This window comes from Tursiops truncatus, chromosome 6 (assembly GCF_011762595.2).
Source record: "Tursiops truncatus isolate mTurTru1 chromosome 6, mTurTru1.mat.Y, whole genome shotgun sequence".
In the NCBI taxonomy this organism is placed as follows: domain Eukaryota; kingdom Metazoa; phylum Chordata; class Mammalia; order Artiodactyla; family Delphinidae; genus Tursiops; species Tursiops truncatus.
Window position 1 is genome coordinate 114,637,367 of NC_047039.1, and position 24,518 is coordinate 114,661,884.

General features: G+C 68.5%; 4 protein-coding genes across 8 annotated transcripts; 3 read left to right on the plus strand and 1 right to left on the minus strand.

Annotated features, from left to right (window-relative positions):
* Positions 1–24: 24 nt before the first annotated feature.
* AJM1 (apical junction component 1 homolog) lies at positions 25–7,786 on the plus strand. 4 transcript variants are annotated; one of them, XM_033859112.2, is made up of 3 exons: positions 25–345; positions 2,867–3,024; positions 3,100–7,786. In XM_033859112.2, exon 3 carries the CDS (start codon positions 3,152–3,154, stop codon positions 6,080–6,082), a length of 2,931 nt encoding a protein of 976 aa, XP_033715003.1. In that variant the 5' UTR covers positions 25–345; positions 2,867–3,024; positions 3,100–3,151; the 3' UTR covers positions 6,083–7,786. The 4 variants fall into 4 exon arrangements, with proteins under 4 accessions (XP_033715003.1, XP_033715004.1, XP_073662947.1 ...); XM_033859113.2 differs by having other exon boundaries at positions 2,941–3,024; XM_073806846.1 differs by lacking the exon at positions 25–345 and adding an exon at positions 1,220–1,325 and having other exon boundaries at positions 2,941–3,024.
* Positions 7,787–8,219: 433 nt separating this feature from the next.
* PHPT1 (phosphohistidine phosphatase 1) lies at positions 8,220–9,913 on the plus strand. Its single transcript, XM_033859116.2, has 3 exons — positions 8,220–8,599; positions 8,971–9,095; positions 9,646–9,913. The coding sequence occupies exons 1-3, from the start codon at positions 8,440–8,442 to the stop codon at positions 9,736–9,738; spliced, it is 378 nt and encodes a 125-aa protein (XP_033715007.1). The 5' UTR covers positions 8,220–8,439; the 3' UTR covers positions 9,739–9,913.
* Positions 9,914–12,171: 2,258 nt separating this feature from the next.
* Positions 12,172–20,111, plus strand: MAMDC4 (MAM domain containing 4). Its single transcript, XM_073806946.1, has 24 exons — positions 12,172–12,328; positions 12,402–12,575; positions 12,655–12,780; positions 12,972–13,102; positions 13,186–13,270; positions 13,421–13,546; positions 13,719–13,856; positions 13,947–14,035; positions 14,121–14,294; positions 14,554–14,638; positions 14,724–14,903; positions 15,006–15,131; positions 15,292–15,423; positions 15,974–16,090; positions 16,258–16,667; positions 16,738–16,957; positions 17,059–17,196; positions 17,304–17,422; positions 17,507–17,597; positions 17,751–17,897; positions 18,077–18,211; positions 18,312–18,439; positions 18,545–18,653; positions 19,176–20,111. The coding sequence occupies exons 1-24, from the start codon at positions 12,172–12,174 to the stop codon at positions 19,391–19,393; spliced, it is 3,555 nt and encodes a 1,184-aa protein (XP_073663047.1). The 3' UTR covers positions 19,394–20,111.
* Positions 20,112–20,591: 480 nt separating this feature from the next.
* On the minus strand, positions 20,592–24,254 carry EDF1 (endothelial differentiation related factor 1). 2 transcript variants are annotated; one of them, XM_033859119.2, is made up of 5 exons: positions 24,070–24,254; positions 22,518–22,569; positions 21,986–22,146; positions 21,604–21,697; positions 20,592–21,042 (listed from the first exon to the last, which is right to left on the minus strand). In XM_033859119.2, the coding sequence occupies exons 1-5, from the start codon at positions 24,145–24,147 to the stop codon at positions 20,981–20,983; spliced, it is 447 nt and encodes a 148-aa protein (XP_033715010.1). In that variant the 5' UTR covers positions 24,148–24,254; the 3' UTR covers positions 20,592–20,980. The 2 variants fall into 2 exon arrangements, with proteins under 2 accessions (XP_033715010.1, XP_033715011.1); XM_033859120.2 differs by having other exon boundaries at positions 24,124–24,237.
* Between the last annotated feature and the right edge of the window lie 264 nt (positions 24,255–24,518).

Below are 24,518 nucleotides of genomic sequence, written 5' to 3' on the forward strand. Positions count from 1 at the left end.
CTGAGGGATGACTACCCTTGGGGGTAGGAAGCCTCCAGCAGGCCCAGCCCTCCGTGTGCCATGCCCTATCCAGGTGGGACCAGCACGGCCACCATCCTGTGTGCCCGGTCCAGCCCTCTGAGGGCAGCTGTGTGTCCCTGCTCCCACCTGACACCCAACCCTAACCCCACAGGCCACTCCCCGCCAGCTGTCAGCAGGGCCCTGCCCCGCCCGCAACCCCACAGGCGCCCAGAGGACTGCTCCCTCCGAGGGCGTGCAGGCGGAAGCGGGGCCTGGTGGCCGGGCCTCCCCCTCCCCAGTTGCCGTGCCTAGAGAGCTTCGCACCCACGAGGCCGTGGGCCATCGGTCAGTGGACAGGTGTTGGGGGCTGGACCCCAGATACCTTAGGGGCTCCCTTTAGCCCAGAGTTTGTGAGGTCGACTGTCCCTGTAGTACCTGCTAACGTGGGGACCATACTGACCGTACTGCCCAGGGCCCCTCATCTGACGGACCCACAGTGTGGCAGGTCCCGGCCTTCGGAGCCAAGGGCATCGGTGACCTGCTCCTCTGCCAGGTGACCTGCCCCTCTGCCAAGCTAGAATATTTCCTGCTCAGTATCGTGTGTGGGAGGGGCCTGGAGGGAGGCTGTCACCATGCAGTTCATGGGTGTGCAGAGCTGCCCAGAGCAGCAGCAGCCGCCTCTGGACATTGGAGGTGGGGAGCGCAAGAGTGTGCGCTTGCATGGGGAAGCTGGACATCCTGGGGACAGGAGGCTGCAGGCACTCAGGTGGTGCCCATCTGGACCCAGGTACCTGGGGAGGGCTTGGCACCTCCAGCACTGCAGCGCAGAGGCCAGCAGGGCGGGGAGCCGCCCATCTGCTCCTGCCCGGGCTGAACCGAGGCTTGAATTCCGGGAGTTGTCTGCTGTGCGGGCCAGGGCTTGGGCTTTCTCCAGGCTTCAGCTCCAAGGCCTGCCAGGCCACCAGCTGCCCTTGGGCAGGTGTCCTGGAGATGGGGGCTGGCAGGACCGGCCAGGTGCCCCCTGGACCCGGGTCCCCTCGTTAGACCCCAGGCCTGCCCTTGAGGCTGCAGAGAGCCCGTCACCTCGCGCCCAGCCACAGCCCCAACCTGGAGCCAGCGGGGCACACGCGTCCCCGGCCCACGGCGCGGCCCCTTTAAGTGCAGTCCTGCCAGTCGCCATTGGGGGCAGCACTGAGCGGCCCGGCGGCCTCGCGCCGCTGCCTGGAAGCTTCTGCTGGTGCCGGGGACGCGGCGGCAGCGCGGGGGACGGCAGAGCTCGCCGGGCCTGCGCAGCCCACCGGGCAAGGTGGGGGAGCACCGCCCAGGTAAGGGGTCGAGGCCGCTGCCCCGCGGGTCTTTCGCAGGTGCGGCACCTGCAAGGATGGGGGTGCCGCCCCTGGAGGACGCCGGCCCCCCACCCGGGCGCTCGGGGCAGGGGCCGGGCTGCTTGGCGGGGAGGCCACCCGCCGGGCTCATTAGGCCTAGGACCCCGGCGAGGGCGGACTGTCCCATCCCCACGGGCAGGGGTGTCGCCCGGTCTAGCTCCTCATCACAGCAGCACCAAGGCCTGGCTGTCACCTCCCTGGGGCGGAGCCTCACACCCCGTCATCCAGCCCCCAATTCCGGCCTAGCTTTAAGATGGAAGGGAGTGGGAGGGGGTGGTCCTGCAAACCAGGGGCAGTTGGGGTGCGCCTGAGGCCGAGCTGGGGGCAGGCACTGGGCCTGGGTGGCCTTGACCCAGGAGGGCAGCCCTGCCGGCAGGAAGCCCCTGGCACACCCGGGACACAGAGGGTCAACCAGACCAGAGGTCCTACCAGGTGAGGACCCAGCTCACCCTGGAGCACGCTCCCCCAGCCTGTGTGAGGAAGTGGGGACCTGTACCGCTGTCTGAGCTCCTCCCAGCCTGTCCAGGCTCTGGGTACCCAGTGAAGCCGGTGGCTCAGGTCTGAACGTGAGCCTGGTACGGAGGGCTGGACCCCAGCTCAGCCTGCATGCGGGGGCACGGAACCTCAGGTTTCCATGGCGCCTTCCCGAGCGGCTGTGGGGAGGGCCTGCCTGAGAACCGGGGGCGGCGGGGGCTTTACCCACCCACCGCCCTGCTTCCCCGGCTGGCAGCCTCCTGGCCTGGTGCTTTGCTCAGAGGGCCCAGGGGCAGCCTCGAGCTCCTGGCTCGCAAGCCCCCACGTGGTCCTGCAACCAGGGCCCGGTCGCCGGCTGCAGTGTACTCACTGCAAAGATGGGGGGTCGCTCTCCCGGGCTTTTCGTGACAGCCCCAAAGATCTTAGTGGGTTTCGCCACCCCAAGATGAGGGAGAGTCAAAGGATGTTTCTGCAAAGGAAAGGGAGCTTTAGGGTCCACTGTGACCTTTGGAAGCATTACTCTGGCCTGGGCCACACGGAGAGTTGAGGGTGGGGCCGGCAAGTCCACGAGCCGAGATGCCTGGACCCGGTGGGGCCGCTTCAGGACCTGGGGCCTGACACAGCGCTGGGGGAGGACTGCCTGTCCAGCCTAGCCAGCAGGTGGGGCGGGACGATCAGGTGACTGAGTGGAGCTGCTGAAGGCCGGGGCCGGGACCTCACACTGCAGCAGTGGAGGGCTCGCTCTGCACTGGGTCTTAAGGAGGGGGCTTCAGCCACCTGCTCTGTGAAGAAGTCTGTGAAGGCCCCAAAGGAGTACCCAGTTGCTCCAGCAGTGGGCACCACGGTGGTGGTCCTGGGATCACACCCCCACTCTTCCTACCCCGCTGCTGGCCTGTCCCAGGAAAGGGGGTCTACCCAAGCCTGCCCAGTGGTCACTAGTGGGCGCAGAAGTTCGGGAACCACTGCAATGACATCCCTGTTCTGGCTGACCCGCCTCATCCCAACAGAAAGTGGCACAGAAAGGATGGTCTGGATGAGGGGGCGGGACCTGAGTGGCCGGACAGCTGGCTTCCTCCTGCAGGTGCTTCTGACGCCAGCATGGAGCAAGTCCCTGCGGCCTCGGCCAAGGCCCGTGGCCAGGGCTGCCCCGCCCACTGTGCCCCAGGTAAGCCGGGCCAGCGCTGGGGGTTAGCGGGGCCTGGGCTACAGAGGGGCCGCCCTGACCCGCGTCTCCCCTCAGGGCGAAAGCCCCAAAAGGCCGAGTGAGCTGCAGCCTGGAGGCCTCTTTTAAGATGACCCGCACGGACCCGCCGGACCTGCTGGTGTCGACCGTGTACCAGGACATCAAGGTGGCGGCCCCGGGGCCCGTGTCGAGGCCCCCGCCATGTGAGCGCCCAATGGCCCGGCCTGCTGCGCCCGCGCCTTTCAACAAGCGCCACTGCCGCAGTTTCGATTTCCTGGAGGCACTGGACCGGGAGGCCATGGAGGCCCGTCCGGAGCCGCCGCCTCCGGAGCCCGCCGCGCCGCGCGCCCGATCCCGCGACGGCGAGCCACGGCGCCGCGCCCGCTCCAAGAGCGCACCCCGTGCGGCCCCGGGCCTGGCGCCCGCACCCGCCTCGCCGCCTGTGCCGCCGCGCCGAGGCCGGGAGGCCCAGCGGGCGGCGCCGGCCGACGCATCGCCCCGCCGGGAGCCCGCGTACCCCGCGCTGCGCGCGCTCGCCAACGAGCTGCACCCCATCAAGCTGCAGCCTCAGCGGGGCGGCCCGGGCCGCATGGCGCCCCTGTGCGCCGCCGCCAACCGCTGTGCGCCGGCCGAGCCACCCGCGGGGCCGGCCCCCCACGTCCGCTGCCGCCTGGACGTCAAGCCCGACGACGCGGTGCTGCAGCATGCCGCCCGGAGCTCGAGGCCCTGCGGGCCCACCGAGACCGCGCCCTGGCCCCGCGCCGCCCCGCAACTCCACGGCCTCACGGTGCCCGGGCCTCGCCACGTGGGGCTTTCGCTCACCCCCACCCCCAGTGACTCATACTGCGCCGACCCCCGGGCGCTGTACTGCGATGGGCCCCTTCTCGGGCCGCGAGACTACGCGGAGCGCCGGAGTCTGCCCTTCACCACCCCGCCGGGCCCCACCCAATTCTTCTACACCGAGGAACCCGAGGGCCACCCCGGTGGCTTCATGGCCAGCCCTGGACCGCCCTTCGACAGCTACTACCCCAGGCCCTTTCTGTCCGAAGAGCCACCCGGGCCCAGTCCAAGACACGGGGGCATCTACTATGCGGGGGAAGTTCGCACCTTCCCCGTCCAAGAACCACCCTCCCGTTCCTACTACGGGGAGGCCCCCCGAGCCTACGGCCCGCCCTGCGGCCCCCGCTACGCCCCCGAAGAGCCCCGGGCTCACCCCGCCGCCCGCCCCTTTTACACTGAGGACTTCGGGCGGTACCGCAATCGAGACGCCCTGACGCGGACTTACCCGCACCCGCGCAGCAGCCCGGCCTGGGGCGACTGGGGCCCGAGGCCTTACCGCACCCTGCAGGTGGCGCCTCCTCCCCCGGACCCCGGCCCGTTGCTCGCCTCGTGGCACGGCGGCACCGGCACCAGCCCACCCCGGCTAGCGACCGACAGCCGCCACTACTCGCGCTCCTGGGACAACATCCTGGCGCCCGCGCCGCGCCGCGAAGACCCACTGGGCCGCGGCCGCAGCTACGAGAACCTGCTGGGGCGCGAGGCACGGGAGCCGCGGGGCACATCCCCCGAAGGCCGGCGTCCGCCCGTCATAGTGAACCTGTCCACCTCGCCCAGACGCTACGCGGCGCTGTCGCTGTCCGAGACGTCGCTGTCGGAGAAGGGCCGTATGGGCGAGGGCCTGGCCCGAAACTGGTACGTCACGCCGGAGATCACCATCACCGACAACGACCTGCGCGCGGCTGAGCGCCCGAGCGCCAGGAGCTGGGAGCTGCTGGGGAGTCGCCCGCGGCCGCCTCCGCCCGCCGTCCCCGATGGCCCCGCCTCTGGCCGCCAGCGCAGCCTCGAACAGCTGGACGAGCTCATCACCGATCTGGTCATCGACTCGCGGCCCCCAGCCGGCCAAGCGCCCGAGCCCGCGTCCGACGGCCTGGGCCGCCAGCTGCGGCGCCTGCTAGACTCGCGACCCTCGGGCGCCGGGGTCCCGACGCGGGCACCGCGCTCGCCACCCCTGTCTGCCGGCAGCGCTGAGGAGCCCGCGGGCCCGGGTCAGGCGGCCGACGCGTCCCCGGAGCCCAGCGCCGACGAGGATGACCTGATGACGTGCTCCAATGCGCGCTGCGGGCGCACCGAGACCATGTTCAACGCCTGCCTCTACTTCAAGTCCTGCCATAGCTGCTACACCTACTACTGCTCGCGCCTCTGTCGCCGCGAGGATTGGGACGCGCACAAGGTGCGCTGCGTGTACGGCCGCGTGGGCAGCGTGTGCCGCCACGTGTTGCAATTCTGCCGCGACAGCGGCCCAGTGCACCGCGCCTTCTCGCGCATCGCGCGCGTCGGCTTCTTGTCGCGCGGCCGCGGCGTTCTCTTCCTGGGCTTCCCGAGTCCCGGCTCCGCAGACAACTTCCTGCGCTTCGGCCTCGAGGGGCTGCTGCTGTCGCCCACCTACCTGTCGCTGCGCGAGCTGGCCATGCACGCGGCGCCACTGGGCAGCTATGCTCGGGAGCTGGCGGCCGCCGGCCGCCTCTACGAGCCGGCGGAGTGCTTCCTGCTCAGCGTGTCCGTGGCCGTGGGCCCCGGCGCTGTGCCACCCGGCGCCCCTGCCCGGCCAGCTCCCGCGCCGCGCAGCCCCGGACCCACGGTGCGCAAGTTCGCCAAAGTGGCGCTGGCGGCCGGCAGCCCAGCACGGCCGCCCCCGGCGCGGGGCCGCGAACCCGACATGGAGACGTTGATCCTGACGCCGCCGCCCGGCACTGCGGGCCTGGACCAGGACGGCGAGGCGGGCCGGCGAGCACGCGAGGTGGCCTTCATCCACATCCAGCGAGAGCTGCGGCTCCGCGGCGTCTTCCTACGCCACGAGTTCCCGCGCGTCTACGAGCAGCTCTGCGAGTTCGTCGAAGCCAACCGGCGCTTCACACCCACCACCATCTACCCCACGGACCGGCGCACAGGCCGTCCCTTCATGTGCATGATCATGGCCGCCTCCGAGCCACGCGCGCTAGACTGGGTGGCCAGTGCCAACCTGTTGGATGACATTATGTGAGCCGCGAGGGCGCGCCCGGGGCCCGCCCAGTCCACCCAGGGCCCACCCTGAACCCCATCCAGTCCACCCGAGCCCTGCCCAGTCCACTCAGGCCCCGCCCAGCTCGCCAAAAGCTCCGCCCCATTGCGTTCTCCACAGGCTCCGCCTTTCCCTCCGCCTTCCTGCGAACCCCCTTCCCCCCCAACCCCCAGACCAGTCCCGCCCGGCTCCCTCTCCCCCAGCTCGCCTTCGGGCCTCCCCAAGGGCCGGTCCTCGGCCGCTTGGTGCTCCCCGCTGGGAGGCGGGGTGGGTCTGAGGACCAGCCCGCCCTGCCTTTACGCGGAGGGGTCACTGCTGCAGATCCCACCGCGCATAATCGGTTCCTCCGACCCCTGTCCGTCTGCAGGGCCTCCCTGGAACCTCTCCAACCCCGGCTCGCCCTGGTCCAGGAGCCCGAGTCGACCAAAGCCTAGTCCCGTCCCTTTAAACACACTCCCCACCCGCCTCCTGTGGTCTGGGATGCGTCCTGCTCAGAGGCCTTTCCCCTCTAGAGGACACCCTGATTGGCCTCGGTGTGTCCGCATCCCAAGCACGTCCTGGCCTGATGGGCAGGGCCGGCGGGGACCTGCGCGTGGTGTCTCCGCTGGCCCCCATCCCTGGTGTGCCGGACCATGGCAAACTGACGGCGCTGCCCGCCCTGCTGCAGGGGTTGGGCAAGCAGCAGTGAAGGGGTACTCGGGGGTCCTCAGCCAAGGTGCAAGACACCCAGCCAGAGGGAAGGGAGTCCTGGGTGGGGGAAGCAGAGCGGACGTATGGGTAGGGGCGCTGGCCAGACCTGAGACCTGGCTGGGCGTGAATCGGGCTGCCTGCCCTCACCCGACAGGATGGCCCTAGGCGTGTGCCAGGGCAGACCCGGGGTGCAAACGGCAGCGCAGGCCCTAACCACACAGGGAGGCAGGAAGCAGGTATACAGGGAGGCAGGAAGCAGGTGCACAGGATGGATTTGCGGGAGGGGCCGAAGAGGCCGTCCAGCAGGGACCCTATTCCTAGGCACAGGGAGGACCAAAGAAGAGGGGCGTTCCCAGTTTGGAGCAGGGCGGGGAAAGCGTGGATGGGAGCAGGTTCGCCAGGGCGGTGGTCCACCGGAGGGGTGGGGGCGCGATTAAACAAACGCCCCCGAACGCTCGCTCTAGCCGTGCCCTGTGGTGCGGCCAGGGGGCCCGGCTCCGGCCCTCGGGAGCGCACGCTCGAGTGTCCGTCCTTCCCCGCCCTACCCCGGGGTGCCCGCTGGCCCTGGCCCGGGCTCCAAGGATGGCGAGTAACCTGGAGAGGGGGCAAGGCCGGGAGCCCGGAAGGGCCCTCCTGTAGCCCCCAGTCCCCCATTGGGGCCAGGTGGGGCATCGACTGAATTAAATTGTGGACCCCCCCCCCCCAAACCCCGCCTCTGTTCCCGGCCCTCGCCCCTGACCGTGCACCCGCGCCCATCTCCCTCCCCTAAATGCCTGTGCGCCCACCTCGGCTCCGCGCATTTGCACCGGCCACGCGCCCCGCTTGCCCCACCCGCCTTCGCGGCCTCCCAAACTGGCCGCCGCGCCCCCCGGCCTGGGTGCCTCCGCCTTCTGCCCCGCGCCTGAGGGCCGGCCCTCCAGGAAGGACCCTGGGCCGGGATTATTTCCAGAGGGCGAGCGCTTTCGAACCAAGGAAAATAAAACTCGAATGTAGCCATTGCTGCCTCATTCTTTGTGCGGGGGAGTGGGTGGCACGCGGGACGGAGACTTTCGGAGGCGTGGGGGGGGGGCCTTCGGAAACCTGGGAGGGACACCATGGAGCAACGCGGAGTGGGAAGCAGGAGAGAGAGGCCCTCGGCCTCGGTGGGGGACTGGGGAGGGAGGCCCTCGGGCACGGGGTGGGGGGAACCCGGAGGGAAGCCAAGGGACAGCGGGAGCGGACAGCAGGATCGGTGTAGGGGAAGGGAGGCCTTCGGTCACGTGGGGGACGGCGCCAGGGCCGGCGCGCGTCCCTTGGGCCTCATGGGCCTCCTAACCCCCACCAAAGGGGCCTGTCACACCCCCCTCCTCCCCGCAAGCTCCCTGGAAAGGAACTTTTACGGGGGCTGGATTGAGTCACCACCTACTCCCGGTCCCAAGTTCCTCTTTAAGTGGAGCCGGCGTGGTGTCTGGGCTGCAAGGAGCTGGATCGCGATTGGCCAGTCTGTGCCGCGGGTTGCCGCGTGGTTGGCTGAGGCACTGGGCTCGGGCAGCATGACCCCGCAGGATTGGTCACGGGCTCCCAGGCCCCGCCTCCCGCACTGTCGGCGCAGCCCCGGGTCGCGTGGGGGAAGGGCCGCGGGCCGCAGGGGGTGAGTGCGCTCCGGGAACATGACGGCGGCGGACCTCTCCCAGATCCCCGACGTGGACATCGACTCCGACGGCGTCTTCAAGTATGTGCTGATTCGAGTCCACGCGGTGCCGCCCTCCGGGGCCCCGGCGGGGGAGAGCAAAGAGATCGTTCGCGGCTACAAGTGGGCCGAGTACCACGGTGAGGGCGGGGCGGAGGGCCAGGGGGCGGGGTCTCCGGCGTCTGTGAGCGGGACTAGCCACGGCTGCGGGCGGGGCCGAGGGGCGTAGTGGGAGGTGATCCTGTACCCGGTTTCATCCCTGGCTGGCCCAGAGGAGCGTGGAGTACCCAGAGTCTGGAGTACCCAGATGGTCCTGGAGACGAGGGGCTGCCATGGCCCGACTCCTCCCTCCTAGTCCCAGCGCCCCTGCCCGGGTGCACCCCCTCCTCCATTTCATCCCTTCCCAGAGGGTCTCCTTTCCTGGGGAGGGAGCTGCTCAGAGCGGGGCTTCAGACCCCTTCAGCCTTCAAGGGCAGCCAGGGCGCGTGCTGAGCCCCCCTTCCTATCCCAGCGGACATCTATGACAAGGTATCAGGCGAGATGCAGAAGAAAGGCTATGACTGCGTGTGCCTGGGGGGCGGGCGCATCTCCCACCAGAGCCAGGACAAGAAGATCCATGTGTACGGCTACTCCATGGTGAGCCCACAGCCTCGGGCCTGGGTGGGCCGAGGGCCCCAGTCCTGGCTTGGGGAGACCTGGCCCTCCAAGCTGCCTGACCTGGGGTGCTCAGTTTTCCGGCCCTTCTCGGCGGCAGAACCCCCCCATCCGGGGCCTGTAGGCTCCCCATTTCTCACGTGGCATGACACAGGAAGCACACAGGGTGGGAGGGAGCCGCCCCCTGCCCCTCTGCTCTGACGGTCTGCGTGCTGTTCCTGGTCCAAAAGCCTGACCGGCCGTCATCCTTTAGTGCTTTGAGGCCATCAGTGCTGGGGTGAAACTAAGAGGCCCCTGTCCCTCCCTTCACCAAGCTACCAGCAGATACACAGGGGCACCTAGAGGGGTCTGGGCCTCCAGCTAAAGGAACCTCCCTCAAGATTTGCTCACCCTGGTGGCCACGCTTCCACAGGAGAGCGCCCTGGTGTGGTCGGAGGGGATGACAGCCCCCTCCTGAGCTGGCCCCTGGTGTCCCTGCTGACCGGGCGCCCAGAGCCAGGACAGGGCTGTGAGAGCTGCCTTCTCCCTTCAGGGTTACGGTCGCGCCCAGCACTCCGTCTCCACTGAGAAGATCAAAGCCAGGTACCCTGACTACGAGGTCACCTGGGCCGACGACGGCTACTGAGGCCCACCTGAGACCAGCCACCTCCAGCGACCCACTTGGAACTCTGTTCTCAAGGCCACCTCCCAAGAGGCTGGGCTGCACCCCCTGGCACTTTGCCACCCTGGCCAGGCCTCAGTGCCCGGGGTTACCTCTCTGGGGAGAATTAAAAGCATCGTCACCTCTGCTGGTCCCTGAATGCTGTGTGTCTTGGCTTCTCTGTTCCTAGGTCACCTCTCTGTACCCCTGACTAGAGTGGGGGCAGCGGGTCACTCCTGGCTGCCCCTCACCCCGCTCCACCCCTGGGGGCCCCGGGAGTGGCAGTGCACACTCAGCCCTTTGGGGCCTGATAAGGGGGCCCCTGGGCTGCTGCCCCCGTTTATGGCCTGATTGCTTCTCCACGCACCTGCTATCCCCAAGGACATCTGGGAGGAGGCCTGACGAGCCCTTACGCAAGGAGCTAGGGCTGAGTCCCTCGGGCCTGCCGAGGCGGGGACCCATCCCAGTGTGCAGGGAGGGCAGGCGCCAGCAACCACCCTCCTGGCCAGCTGCCAACTGAGGTCATGAGTCAGGCAGTCTACGACCCCTCGACTCCAAGGTCAGGTCCCACGGCCCTGCGCCGCAGCCACAGGCTCTGCTCCAAGTAAACAGGCAGGGCTTCAGACTTGGAGCTGGGAGCCCCTCTCCCAAGACCCTTCTCTTGGCGCAGGGCTGTGGGGAGCGGAGGTGCCCCTTGCCGAGGCTGTGACCCTGCCGCGCCAGCCTCCTGTGAGCCTCCAGGGCCCTCATGGGAGCCTGTCCAGGCAGGCACCATTGTGACCGCGTCTGAAAACGAGGAAAGACTTCCCCGGTGGTCCAGTGGTTAAGAATCCGTCTTGCAATGCAGGGAAGGCGGGTTCGACCCCTGGTCGGGGAGCTAAGATCCCACGTGCTGCAGGGCAGCTAAGCCCACACACCGCAACTACTGAGCCCGTGCGCCATAACAAAAGATCCCGCGTGCAGCAACTAAGACCTGACGCAGCCAATAAATAAATACATTTTAAAACAAAGATGAGGAAACTGAGGCTCAGGTGAGACAAGCTCCCCAGGCTGCACCGTAGTAAACTGCGGGTGGAGCCTGGCTCCAAATCCTCCAGGGGGGTCGGTGCCACAAGCCCCAGAGTCTCTAGGTTCCTCTGGACCCTGTGCCTGGCAGCGTCCAGCCCACACCGTTCGGGACACTTGCTGACGAATAGTCTGTCCATCGTTTGTAAGAGCAAGCGAAGAGGAACCCACAGGCTGAGCTATGGAGGCCAACGTCCCGGGTTGCTAGGGCTGCCCCAACCCGTGCAGGGAACTCAGGGGCTGGATGGGGGCTTTGCACAAGCTGGTTTCCTACTGGCGACCCGGGCCAGGCTGAGTTGAATTCCCAGCAGGTGTGGGGTCAGAGACCCCGGGAGAAGCGGCCGAGGCCGGTGTCACTCGGTGCTGTCTCCAGTGGGGCCTCCACCCGGCAGGGCTGGGCAGCAGTGGGCATGATGGTCGGAGCCTGACCTTTGGCCTGAAGGAGCCAGGCAGGTGGGAGCCCACCTAGGCCAGGGGCCCCTCTCCTGGATGCTTTTACAGCCGGGTGCCCGTCCTTGTCAGCGCAGGGCGGGGCCAGGCGAGGGGCCGCAGGTACAGATGGGGCTGAGCCCCACTCTCCGATTAGAGCAGAGTCAGCCAGTGGGGCCTCGGGCTGATGACCAGGAAAAGTGCCCACCAGGCTGGCCGGTGCACACACTGCCCCTTGGTCTCCCTTCCTCTGGCCTGACCATGTCTCTGCCCGGCCACCTCCTGCCCGTCTTGGTCCTGCTCCTGGGTGAGTCGTCGGGTCTGGCTCCCGAAGCAGGAGTGTCCGGGGGCTCGGGTGCTGGGCCTACAGAGAAGGAGGGGTTCAGGCCCTGGACGGCCTGCAGTGGGGGACGCAGGCGAGCCCTTGGGGTCCTGGGGATGGCCCCGCCGGGGAAGGGTGCTGCTCTCCCTGGCCTCCATCTCCACCTGGGCTCCAAGGTGAGAGGGCCCTGAAGGCAGATGGTAGTCAGCCACTCTTGACCTGGACAGAGCTCTGGGGGGCCTGGGCCACCCGTTGATGCAGCCCCTTGAGGGGGCCCCCTGCTGGCAGCCCCTCCGGTTTCTTGCTGGGCTCCTGTTCTCTTCCCCAGGGAGTGTCCCACATCAGGGGTCCTTGGTCCCTCGCTCGCCCATGCACCCCCCATCCTGGCACGCAGGCAGCCTCCCCAGGTTCAGTCATTCTCTGCTTGGCCCTGACAGGGACCCCCCAGGTGGCAGTTCTCTGGGTTCCAGGCCCCCAGACACAGACCCAGCCCCCTCCCTGCATGACTTCCTGGCCTGGACCCCAAAGCAGTGTGACCTATGTCCCGGGACGCCCGAGTCTGAGCAGTTTCTGGGCCATGGAACAGTCCCAGGCAAACTGGGATGTGGTGTCTCCCTACCCCAGGCCACCTGGCTGTCTCTCTGCTGGCAGCAAGGTCCCCGGGCTGGGCCTGGGGCCCCAGCCGCTGCAGACCCCCCCGCGAGGCCGTGTGCAACTTTGTGTGTGACTGCAGGGGCTGCCCCGACGAGGCCCAGTGCGGTGAGCCGGGGCCGGGCGGGGAGCGGGCAGGGCCGGCGCCTGCAGGCACCCCACCTGACCACCTGCCCTGCAGGTTACCACGGGGCCTCACCCACCCTGGGCGCCCCCTTCGCCTGCGACTTCGAGCAGGACTCCTGTGGCTGGCGGGACATAAGCACCTCGGGCTACAGCTGGCTCCGAGACCGGGCAGGGGCCACGCCGGAGGGTCCAGGGCCGCGCTCGGACCACACTCTGGGCACTGACCTCGGTGAGGCCTGGGCGGGTCTCCACACTAGCCCTCCCCTCTGTGCTTCCCGCCCGGTCTCCTGACCTCTCGGCCCGGCCAGGCTGGTACGCGGCTGCTGGCACACACCGTGGGAGAGAGGTGGCCACCGCAGCCCTGCGCTCCCCAACCCTGCGTGAGGCAGCCCCCTCCTGTGAGCTGAGCCTCTGGTACCACGTGGCCTCTGGAGGTGCGGGCCCAGGACCGTGCGCCCCGCGTGCGGGTCCCGAGGGGAGGGACCGGGAAAGGAAGGGGAGCTGCCGCAGAGACGGGAGGGCGCCCCCAGGACGGGACGGGCAGGGGTCCTGGGGCAGGGCGCAGCAGCCACCGGGCAGGGGGAGGGGTCCCGGGGCCTGAGATGCCTGGGACGCCCCACTGCAGGTGTGGCCGAGCTGCGGCTGGAGCTGACCCACGGTGTGGAGACACTGACCCTGTGGCGGAGCTCGGGGCCCTGGGTCCCAGGCTGGCAGGAGCTGGTGGTGCCCACCGGCCGCATCCAGGGTGACTTCAGGGTGAGACGGGGACGGTCGCATGGTGGGGGCAGCGAGAAGGGTCTGAGCTCTGCCTGAGATCCCAGGGACCTCACTCTCTTCAGGTGACCTTCTCTGCCACCCGAAACGCCACCCGCAGGGGTGCTGTGGCCTTGGACGACGTGGCCTTCTGGAGCTGTGGGTTGCCCAGTAAGGTCCCCAGGCCGTGAACACACCCCTGGGTGGGGGAGGGGTTAGCAGGAGCCCGTGGTCCCCTCATTCCGGCCTTGAGCCTCTCCCCAAGCTGCCCTGGCCCGGAGCCTTGGGGTGGGGTGGTGGGTTAACCCTCCCCCACCCTAGCCCCGCAGGCACACTGCCCCCTTGGGCATCACCATTGCCAGAACAAGGCCTGCGTGGAGCCCCACCAGCTGTGCGACGGGGAGGACAACTGCGGCGACGGTTCAGATGAAGACACGCCCACCTGCAGTGAGCCGGGGCTGGCGGGGCCACGGGCGGGGGTTGTCCCTTGGCACGGTCCTTCTGGGGGTGAGGCAGCTCCTGTCCACCTGGAGCTGGGGCCATCAGCACAGGCCCGGGGAGGCGGGGGGCCCAGGGAGGAGGCCCCGCGTGGTAGCCGGAGCCCCGCTTCCCGCCCTAGACCACCACACGGCCACCGATTTTGAGAGGGGCCTGGGCCTGTGGAACCGCTCAGAGGGCTGGGCCCGGAACCACAGCGCGGGCGGTCCGCAGCACCCCGCCTGGCCGCACCGTGACCACAGCCGGAACAGCGCGCAGGGTGAGGCCCCCCGGGGACCCCGGCCGCCACCCGGGCCACGCTCGGCCACAGCACCCCTGCCAGCCCGGCTCACGCCTGCTGTCTCCCCAGGCTCCTTCCTGGTGGCCGTGGCAGAGCCCAGCGCCCCAGCCATCCTCTCCAGCCCCGAGTTCCAGGCCTCGGCCCCCGAGAAGTGCTCGGTGAGGCGGGTGGAGGACACAGGGTGGCCACCCTGATCGCCCAGGCCCTGGAGAGCCTCCCCTGACATGCTCACTCCCCTTCCAGCTCACCTTCTATCACTACCTGCACGGGTCCCAGGCCGGCTGCCTCCAGGTGTTCCTGCAGACGCGGAGCGCTGGCGCCCCCCACGCCGCTGTCCTGCTGCGCAGGCGCCACAGGGAACTGGGGGCCGCCTGGGTCCGAGACCGCGTTGACATCCAGAGCAAGCACCCCTTTCGGGTGAGGCTGGCGAGGGCAGCACCATGCAGGGACGTGGGGAGGTCCAGGGGCCCCTCAGGGAGTCCGGTCTGGGCCCCTCCGCTGTCTCAGCAGGAAGGCAAGCCAGAGGGGAGGAGGGGCTGCCCACCGAGGCCCCTCCTGCAGGGCTGGGGTGGTGACGGGAGGGAGCGTCCAGCGATAGACAGGTACGAGGTGTGGGTCGTGGGGAGAGGGCTCGAGGGAGCAGACCCAGGGATGACAGAGCCGCCTCCGCCCTCAGATCCTCCTGGCCGGGCAGACGGGCCCGGGGGGTGTCGTGGGCCTGGATGACCTCATCCTGTCTGACCACTGCAAACCAGTCCCAGGTGAGCCTGCTGGGCACCCCCCCGCCCCCCGTGAGGAGAGGCACAGCCCCCACCCACCTGCCTGATCCCTGCTCTGCCCCCACAGAGGTGGCTGGCCCACCTCCTGGGCTCTGGGCTCCAGGTCCCCGGTCCCAGCTGTCCAGCCTGCAGCCCTGGAATTTCTGCGAGCCCGGACATCTCTTGTGTGGGGAGCTGTGTGTCCCCCCGGAGCAGCTGTGTGACTTCCAGCAGCAGTGCCCTGGGGGCGAGGACGAGCAGGAATGCGGTAAGAGGCGGAGCTGGGTGCGGGGAGCCCTCACCTCCCTTCCCCCAGACCAGCCCCGCTCGCAGTGGTGGGCGGGACCGTTCACACCGGCTGCCATTGCAGGCACCACGGACTTCGAGTCCCCCTCGGCCGGGGGCTGGGAGGATGCCAGCGTGGGGCGGCTGCAGTGGGTGCGTCTCCCGGCCCAGGACAGCGGGAGCCCTGGCATGGACGCCAGCGGGGCCGCTGGTGAGGCCCGAGTGCCCCGCCCAGGGCAGCCTGCAGCCTGCCTTCCAACTGCACCCGCACAAGGGTCCCCGCTCTGCTTCTTTTCACCGGGGAGGGTCTCTGAATTGGGGGGTGTCCCCCATTCTCAGGAATCAGCTCTGAGACGCCTGCTCTTCCCCAGGGCACTTCCTGTCCGTGCAGAGGGCCTGGGGGCAGCTGGCAGAGCAGGCCCGCGTCCTCACACCCACCCTGGGCCCCTCTGGCCCCCGCTGTGAACTCCACATGGCTTACTATTTTCAGAGTCACCCCCAAGGTACCGCTGTCCCTCCAGGCCCTCTGCCCAGCCCTGGGGCGGAGGTGGGGCGGGCCAGCCCACAGTGACCCCTTACCAGGCTTCCTGGAGCTGGTCGTGGTGGAAGGCAGCAGCCGTGAGCTGGTGTGGCAGGCCGCAGGCAGCAGCTCCGGGGGCTGGAAAGTGGACACAGTCCTTCTCGGGGCTCGCCACCGGCCCTTCCGGGTGAGGCGGGCAGCCTGGGGCGGGGGGCGAGGGGCACGCGGAGCCGGCCCTGACTTACCGGCCCGTCCCCCGCGCCCCCGTAAAGCTGGAGTTCGTTGGGCTGCTGGACCTGGATGGCCCTGGCCAGCAGGGCGCTGGGGTGGACAGCGTGACCCTGAAGGACTGCAGCCCTGCGGCGGTCACCGAGAAAGGTGACCACCGTGGCCCAGTCCCCACCCAGGGGCCTCCCACCCAGGCCTCCTCGAGGAACCCCCGGGAGTCCCCAGTCCGGGAGCAAGTCTCTCCCACCCTCTCGGGGCTCAGGAGGGGTGCGGGGGCTGCTGACCCCCCAGTGCCTTACCCCCAGAGATCTCCTGTAACTTTGAGCGGGACACCTGCGGCTGGCACACTGGCCACCTCACAGATGCCCACTGGCACCGAGTCGAGAGCCGTGGCCCTGGGTACGACCACACCACAGGCCAAGGTGAGGCAGGGGCGCCCCGACCTGGGGGCGGCTCTCAGACTCGGAGCGGCCTCCCATACCCACCCCGGGGGCCTCCCAGACCGGACTCCCAGGGGGCAGAGGGGAGCTCTGGGCTGAGTGTCCCCAGCCTGGCGTCTCTGCGGCTCAGCCCCACGGCCCGCCTGCAGGCCACTTCATGCTCCTAGACCCCACGGAACCCCCAGCCCAGGGCCCCGGTGCTCACCTGCTCACCTGGCCCCAGTCACCCGCGGCCGCTCAGGAGTGCCTCTCCTTCTGGTACCACCTCTATGGGCCCCAGATCGGTGAGACCCCGTGCTGGGCGGGGCCGCGGTGGAGGCCCACGGGGGGCTCGAGTTCTGTCTCTGGGCCCGTCGGGGCTCTAGGAGGGGTGAGAGGCAGGAGTCGGGGTCTTGTCCCCTCCAAACCCTGCCTCCCCCTAGGGACTCTGCGCCTGGCAATGAGGCGAGAAGGGGAGAGAGAAAGGCACCTGTGGTCGCGGTCTGGCACCCACGGCAACCGCTGGCATGAGGCCTGGGCCACCCTCCACCACCCGCAGGACTCCAGCGCCAAGTACCAAGTGAGGCCCGGTGCCCGGCAGAGGTGGGCAGGGCAAGGCCCCAGACAGCTGACCCCCCGCTGTCCCCCAGCTGCTGTTCGAGGGCCTCCGGGACGGGTACCACGGCACCATGGCGCTGGACGACATGACTGTGCGGCCCGGGCCCTGCTGGGCCCCCAAGCGCTGCTCCTTCGAGGACTCAGCCTGCGGCTTCTCCACGGGGGGCCGGGGCCTCTGGACACGCCAGACCAATGCCACGGGCCAGGCGGCCCGGGGCCCCCCTGCAGACCACACCACAGAGACGGCTCAGGGTGCCAGCAGGGGGTGGGGCAGAGGCGTGGGGTGGGGGTGGGGAGCTGGGAGGCAGGGGCGGGGCAGGGGGGGCCGGCAGGCTGACGCTGGCACCCCCCAGGGCACTACATGGTGGTGGACATGAGCCCGCAGGCCCTGCCCCGTGGCCACGTGGCTTCCCTGATTTCAGAGGAGCACAGGCCCCTGGCCCAGGCCGCCTGCCTGACCTTCTGGTACCACCTGAGCCTCCGCAACCCAGGTGAGGGGCTGCCGGGAGCGGGGCCCGTGGGTCCCTCAGGCCCCTGCTGGAGGCCGCTCGGGAGCCGCCCCTGCCGCTGACCGGGGCTGTGGCTGCTCGGGCGGCAGGCACGCTGAGGGTCCACGTGGAGGAGGCTGAGAGGAGGCAGGTGCTCAGCATCGGCACCGATGGAGGGTTTGCCTGGCGCCTGGGCAGCGTGGACTTGCAGGCCGAGCGGGCCTGGAGGGTGAGCGGGGTGGAGGGCCTTCCTCACCCCCAAGGGCCATCCAGTACCGACCGGAAGCGAGCCCCCCCGCCCCGTGCCCGCCAGGTGGTGTTTGAGGCCGTGGCCGCCGGCGTGGAGCGCTCCTACATCGCGCTGGACGACCTGCTCCTCCAGGATGGGCCCTGCCCTCGGCCAGGTGGGAGCCCGTGGCCTGGCCCTGGGACCTGCCTGGCTCCTGGTGGTACCAGCTCCGTGCCTCCCCCGAGACGCCTGGCCTGACCTCTACCCCCCGCAGCGGTGGTGCCCCGGGGACGGGGGCAGCACCGCTTATTGCCCAAGTCCCTTGCAGCTTCCTGTGACTTTGAGGCTGGTCTGTGTGGCTGGAACCATCTGCCCTGGCCTGGCCTGGGCGGGTACAGCTGGGACTGGAGCAGTGGAGCCGCGCCCTCCCGCTACCCCCAGCCGCCTGTGGACCACACCCTGGGCACAGAGGCAGGTGGGTCTGAGTCGGGAAGGGACCCCAGCGCCATACACGCCCCCGGCCACACACCTCACTCACCCCAGTCCGGGCCAACCGGCCAGCCCAGCCAGGCTCCCGCCAGGGTCAGAGGCCAAAGGTCAGGGGGGCCTGGCTCCATCCGGTCCACGGGGCACCGTGCCCTCTCTCGTTGCCAGGCCACTTTGCTCTCTTCGAAACGGGCGTGCTGGGCCCGGGGGGCCGAGCGGCCTGGCTGCGCAGCCAGCCACTGCCCGCCACCGAGGCCTCCTGCCTCCGCTTCTGGTACCACATGGGCTTTCCTGAGCATTTCTGTGAGTCGGGCCGGCAGCGAGCGTGGTGGGGGCACCGGGCACGGGGGCAGCCCCGCCTCCCGCCGGGTCGGGGGTCTGACACCTGGCCCCCTGCTCTCAGACAAGGGTGAGCTGAGGGTGCTCCTGAGCAGCGCCCGGGGTCAGCTGGCCGTGTGGGGCGCGGGCGGGCGCCTGCGGCACCAGTGGCTGGAAGGCCAGGTGGAAGTGGCCAGCGCCGAGGAGTTCCAGGTGAGGCCGGACCGCCCAGAGCCGGGGGACCTCAGGGGGCTCAGGAGCTCAGGAGGGGCCATCCTCCTCCTCGGGCCCACCCAGCCTCTTCTCCCTCCTGGTTAGATTGTGTTTGAAGCCACTCTGGGCGGCCAGCCAGCCCTGGGGCCCATTGCCCTGGATGACGTTGAGTACCTGGCCGGGCAACGTTGCCAGCTGCCTACACCCAGCCAGGGTAAGCCCTGCCCCGGGTCTGGGCCTCCACCAGCTTCGGTGGTTCACGGCCCACGTGGCTGCCAGCGGCCTGCTCCTGGCCCAAGAGACCAGGAGAGCCACCGGGCCGGGCCCTGCACCGTCCCCTCGCTCACCCGCTGTGCCCCATGCCGGGCTGGGCCGCCCCTGGCCCCTGTTCGCTCAGGACTGGGGCGCCCCTCCCCGGCCTCTGCACTCCGCGCCCCCACGTCCGGTCAGGCCAGAGGCCACAGCCAGCCTCTTGCTGCAGCACCTGCGGTTGCTGGTGTTCTGTGACAAAGGCGGGGTGGGGCCCTAGCCTGGGGCCTCGATTCCCCCAGCTCCGCAGCTGGCAGCCGCCTGCCCACCAGGGCCCGGCCTCAGCTGGGAGCCTTGTGTGGGCACGACCGGCGCCCCTCCTTTAGCGGGGGGCGCAGAAGTCCTCAGGGCTGTGGGGACGGCCGTGCCCGGGCGTGGGGCTGACAGGGAGGGCTCGGATCCCGGGTCACGCACCCCACACCCACAGGAGACACAGCAGTGGCCACGTCGGTGCCAGCGGTGGTTGGTGGCACCCTCCTCCTCCTCATGCTGCTGGTGTTGCTTGGACTTGCGGGACGGCGCTGGCTGCAGAACAGGGGGGGCTGCCCCTTCTGGGGGGAGACGGACACCGTGGCCCCCAGCTTTGACAACATTCTGTTCAACGCGGTAGGAGCCCTGGGGGGGGTGGCGGGCAGGAGCCCCTGAGCCCTGCACTCGGCTGGACGGTGAACAGGACCCTCCCACACGCGGGGCCACCGCTGCCCGGTGGCCACAGATCTCCTCCTTCCTCCTAGGGCCATGTCACCCTGCCAGCATCGGTCACCAATGACCAGTAGATGACGCAGAGAAGACCCCGTGGCCCAGGGACCGACACCTTTCCCACCCCCCAGGACGCGTCGAGCCCCTGCATCCCTCACCCTCACAGGGGCCGCAGCTACATACCCCAGCAATAAGTGGCCTGGCCCACAAGGGACCCCCCGCTGGCCAGCCAAGGTTGAGGCCAGCAGGAAGCGGGGGCTCCCCGGGCTCCCCGACCTGCCCAAGAGGATGTGCTTGGGGGCCCCTCCCACGTGCCTCAGTGGCTCAGGAGACTGGAAACAGGCAGTCCCCGGAGACGGCGCCAGGGGCTAGGGGCACCAGGAGGGAGGCGCAGCGGGACCTGAGAAGCCCCTGCCCCAGGCCAAGCGAGCCTCTGGCCAGCCTAGTGGGACTCCGACCCAGGCCCATCAGGGGCCCCACCTCACCGGGCGATTCTGCATCTGATTTAAGACAGAGAGAAATCCCCAGAGCTGCCGGTGACAGACTGAGGAGCAGACACTTAACTGGGTCCAAGGTGGCATGGAGCTGGACTTGTAGGAGGAATGCCCTGATGTGTCCCCTGTCCCAAATAAAGGTCACCGTGTCCACCCTCCCATGGTCAAGGTCCCCGCCCACACGCCACCCTCATCTAATAAAATGGAGCTGAGTCTTTCTGACCTAGGGACAGTCCCAGGCTCTGGTCTTCCACGAGGGAGATTCAGACACCACCCGCCAGGTCTGGAAGGCCCCCCGGGCATGGCTGTCCTAGGGGAGGGGGTGACGGCCACACCTGCATGGCCAGGTACCCTGGACTCCAGCCCAGGTGGCTCCACCTTGCCACCCCGGCCCACTGGGCTCTGCACGGAACGATGTGACCAGGGACTCAGTGCCGGGGAGGGCCAGGGTCTGGCGCCAAGAAGCTGATGGACGCCCACTAACCGTCCCAGCAGAGGTGACGAGCAACAGCCTGCAGAGCGACCCTCCTGGCCCGCAGACTCCCCCACAGTGCTGCATGCAAACAGCCCCTCGCCACACTGGGGGCCAGAGGGAGGGGGAGCTGCAGGCACAAGAGGCGAGGCCGGACAGCAGGATTCAGCACCAGCAGGAAGGGCGACAAACGTTTATTGGCTTCTCTACGAGCCGGGCCGGACACGCAGCTCCTCTCCCAGACGGTGGCTGCCCACCGTGTGCGAGGCGGTCCCCCCTCCGAGCTCCCTGGAGCCACAGCCGTGACAGGGCAGACCCCGGGGGAGAGGAAGGCAGCGCTCTGCACCCCACGTGAGGGACGGGGACAGGAAGGAAAACAATCAGGAGAAGCAAACACGCTGCAAGGTTTTGTTAGTTTGACAGCAGGTACGGGTAGAGGGGGTTCCCGGGCAGGGCTACCGCCCTGTGTTCCGCACGGCCGGTGAGGAGACCCGCGCTGGCGCTGGTGGTCAAGGGGAACCAGCCAGACGAGATCAGCCGGAACGCACTGATTTCGAGGCTTTGTGCTCATTTCGCCCTCGGCCCCTTCTCGATCGGCTTCCCAATGTCTCTCCCCCGGAGCTTGAGGCCTGAAAGAGCCACCGGCCCATGACCGCTGCAGCTCGCCCCTGGGTCTTCAAGGCACAGGGCAGCTCCACAGCACCACTACCCACTGCCCCGGAGGGGGCAGCGGCACCAGCACCGACCCTTGAGCGCGGCTCCCAGGCTCCACTGGAGGCGGGGGGCAGTGGGCGCGTGTGTGGAGGGGCAGGAAACCGATGAGCACCACGCCCACCACGCTAGCTTCCACGCCTGACTCTGAAGAGCACGTGCCTGCCCGTCTTCATGGGGACAGAGGACGCCCCTCCCCAGAACTAGGCCTCCTCGCTCTGGGAGCCACGCTGCCGCCAATGCTGGGGGCGGGGCAGGGAGAGCGAGGCCCACAGCACAGGGGGCTCGGGGAGATGCCAAAGGGGGAGGCGCCCAGACGCTACATGCTCGTGGGAATTTTCTTCAGGCGCCGGAGAATTCCGGGGCCCCAGGGGCCTTCCTGCGCCCCTCCTCACCAAGCCCACCCAGGAGGGGCGGCCGTACCGCGCGCGGTCAGGCAGTGGCAGCCGAGACCCACTGAAGGATGGCGGGACACTCACCGATGGCTCTCTCGATCTTGCCCAGAACCTGGTTGTTAGGAATGGCCCGGCCACTCTCATAGTCCGCGATGACCTGTGGCTTTTCGTTGATTTTCTAAAGAGAACGTGTATTTGCACACGTCAGTTCCAGAAGGAGATGCTGGGAGACTAGAACACATCCAGGTGAGGCGCCTCAGGCGCCGACCCCCGCGGCACTGTGCAGGCCGAGGGTCTGAGCGGATAGCAGCTCAGGAAGTTACAGCCGACTCGTGTGGCCCCCCCGAGAGGGCTCAGGGTTCCCGGGGCAAGAGCGAACTGAAGCCCTCAAGTCACCAGGAGAGCGGAGCCCACGCCTCCCGCCTGCCCGACCACGGCCCGGGAGGAGGGGACCCGCCGCGCTCACCGTCGCCAGGTCCTTCTGCGTCAGTCCTTTGCCCTGCCGGCCCTGCTGGATCACCTTGCCCACCTCCAGGGTCACCCGGTCGTGGTGCAGCTCCTCGGTCTCCCGGTCCAGCTTGGCTGTGTTCTTGGTGATCGAATGCTGTTTGTTCTGGCCGGCGGCCCCTGGACCGGCACGAGGCAAGAGCAGAGGAGAGGGTTTGCAATGAAGCCGAAGGAGAGCCGTTTCAGAATGGGAACCAGGCCCAAGAGGCGCCCTGTGCCCAGGGTGACGTGCTAGGCCAGGCCACCCAAAGTGGGGACAAGAGCACGCAAAGGACAAGTCCAGAATCTGTGAACTAAGGAGGAGAACAATCCCTCCTGACCTACGCCAACCACAGCTGCTCTCACAAGATCCCTGACGTCGCCCAGCTCTGCGGCGGCTTCAGCTGCCAGCAGCCACCCGACAGCCCGGGGGCAGCACTCACGCGTCTGCAGGTACGAACCCCAAGAGCACCCCCCCCCCCGGTCTTGCGAGTGGACACACGAGTACCTACATTTCTTGGAAGTCTCCACATCTTCTCCTCGTCTCTGAGCTGCTAAGATGGCCTGGAAAATTAGCAAGTGTTCTTCGGTCAAAATTAGCTTTGCAGTATTTGGCAAACACCGGTTTAGGCTGCTGTCAGCCAGTCAGCGCACTGCTAGCGCCTGGCGCTTTTTGAGCCCGTGAGCTCCGAGCTCATGCCCCTAAGCGCAGTGCTACGTGCTTAGTACCTGATGCTTTTCCAAGCACTGACAAGCAAATGCTGGGTTTAAACCAAAGCCCGTTATACAAATCCCTCTACAACCAAATATCCAGGCAACTCTCAATAAACTCCTGCTAAGGAAAACAGAAAGAGCTCACGTCTTGGCTGCTGAAAACAACGTGCTAATGGATTCCTTTCGGAAACCCACACTTGAAATAGATTTACCTCTCTAGTACACTCTCCTGCAAAAGCAGGAAGGAACGTCAAGTGAGGACCTGGTCTGGCCTTCCTCGGCCAGTCCGGCTCCTGATAAAAGACAGTACGTCGCACAAAGCCTGCAGCCCCCGTCCCCAACATCAGCAAAGACAGCGACATCCCCTGATCTACAGTCCCCGAGTATTAATGTAGTGTATTTCTTGAAGCTTCTGACACCTCAGAGACATGACTGTGCGACATTCTCAGTGTGACAGGTGCACAGATGCTTTCTAGAGCTGTTCACGTGATTCCTAGCTTGTGGCTATTAAGTTTCCTTTGGAAAAAAAAAAAAAGAGTGAGTTTGGTTTTGACTAACTGAGAAGTCCTGGGCAGGTCAATGAATGCTGATCACCAGTGCCAAAGCTAGTCCTGGCCCAGACCTGGCACTGCGTGTCTAAGGCTGGCCCAAGGCGGCCTGAGAGCAGAAACAAGCAGGGGTGGGGACTAAACTGCCCTTCCCCTTTTCCCTCACATCGACTCACTGATGAACCCCGGATGGACTAGCCAGGGAACCTTCTGCCCCAAGTACCCCTCAGGGCATGCCGGCTACCCTTGCAAGTTGGGGACGCAGGGTCCTAGGCCACCTCAGCCTGGGGCCAGGGACTCCCTATGACCGGCAATGTGCTTCAGTGGGCTCCACAGGCGGCAGCGGACTGGCCAGGCACCCGGCAGCCCGCAGAAGCGGGAAGGAGACCCTGGGGCGGGGGTGCCAGGCAACCGTGCCCCTGTCCCATCCCTCCCCTCGACCCACCACCTATCTGCGCTCCATCCCCCATCTGCGCCCCGAGGTCCACCCCGCTAACCTCGCCCCGCTCCCCTCCAGTCCCTATGTACCTGTCCCCACCAAGAGGTCCAGCGCCTCGCCCGCAGGCCTGTGTCACTGCCCTAAGACCATCCGGACCCTTCCACCCCCACCCCGCCCCTGTCTCCCACTCCTGCCCCCGGCCCCCGCCCCGTCGCCGCCCCCTGTCCCCGCTCCGCTCCCACCCGGTCCCTGCTCCAGTCCCCACTCCCCGCCCCCAGCCCCGCGTCCTCCCCGCCCCCGGCCCCGCGTCCGCCCCGCCCGCCCGGCCGCTCCTGGGCCCCGAGGCCCGCGCTGAGCCCGCACCTGCTTGGACTTGGCCTGGGCGGCCGTGGGGCCCTTTTTGCGCAGCACCGTTACCGTGTCCCAGTCACTCTCAGCCATGGCGGGGCAGGCGGCGCTGGCGGTCCGTCCGGCGGCTCCGCGGCAGCTGCTCGAAACCCGGCGACGCGACGACCCCTAGTCGCTCGAGCGCTTCCGGCGCCCGCCTCGGGCCCGCCCCCTCCTCCCATTGGCCGGCGGCTCTGGGGGCGGGCACTTCCCGCGGCTCGGGGCCAATCCGTGCCCGGCTCGTCTGTGGAAACGCCAGAGGTGCGTGACGTGGGGCGGGAGAAGTCGCGGCCGGGGCGTGCGGCCGCTGGGGGGCGTTGTGTGTGGGGGTGGCCGGGGGGGGCGCCAGGGGCAGCTGGAGGGGCGCTTGGGAGCGCTGGGGGGTGATGAGGGGCATGTGGGGCAATGAGAGGTACAGGGGCCGT

Coding starts and splice junctions, on each gene's coding strand:
- AJM1 (XM_033859112.2), top strand. CDS start 3,152: ATGACCCGCACGGACCCGCCGGACCTGCTGGTGTCGACCGTGTACCAG.
- EDF1 (XM_033859119.2), bottom strand. CDS start 24,147: ATGGCTGAGAGTGACTGGGACACGGTAACGGTGCTGCGCAAAAAGGGC. Junction 22,570..24,069: donor CCCAGGCCAAGTCCAAGCAG/GTGCGGGCTCAG, acceptor CTAATTTTCCAG/GCCATCTTAGCAGCTCAGAG. Junction 22,147..22,517: donor TGTGGAGACTTCCAAGAAAT/GTAGGTACTCGT, acceptor GTGCCGGTCCAG/GGGCCGCCGGCCAGAACAAA.
- PHPT1 (XM_033859116.2), top strand. CDS start 8,440: ATGACGGCGGCGGACCTCTCCCAGATCCCCGACGTGGACATCGACTCC. Junction 8,600..8,970: donor CAAGTGGGCCGAGTACCACG/GTGAGGGCGGGG, acceptor TTCCTATCCCAG/CGGACATCTATGACAAGGTA. Junction 9,096..9,645: donor ATGTGTACGGCTACTCCATG/GTGAGCCCACAG, acceptor TTCTCCCTTCAG/GGTTACGGTCGCGCCCAGCA.
- MAMDC4 (XM_073806946.1), top strand. CDS start 12,172: ATGTGGTGTCTCCCTACCCCAGGCCACCTGGCTGTCTCTCTGCTGGCA. Junction 17,423..17,506: donor AGGCCGAGCGGGCCTGGAGG/GTGAGCGGGGTG, acceptor CGTGCCCGCCAG/GTGGTGTTTGAGGCCGTGGC. Junction 18,212..18,311: donor GGGCTTTCCTGAGCATTTCT/GTGAGTCGGGCC, acceptor CCCTGCTCTCAG/ACAAGGGTGAGCTGAGGGTG.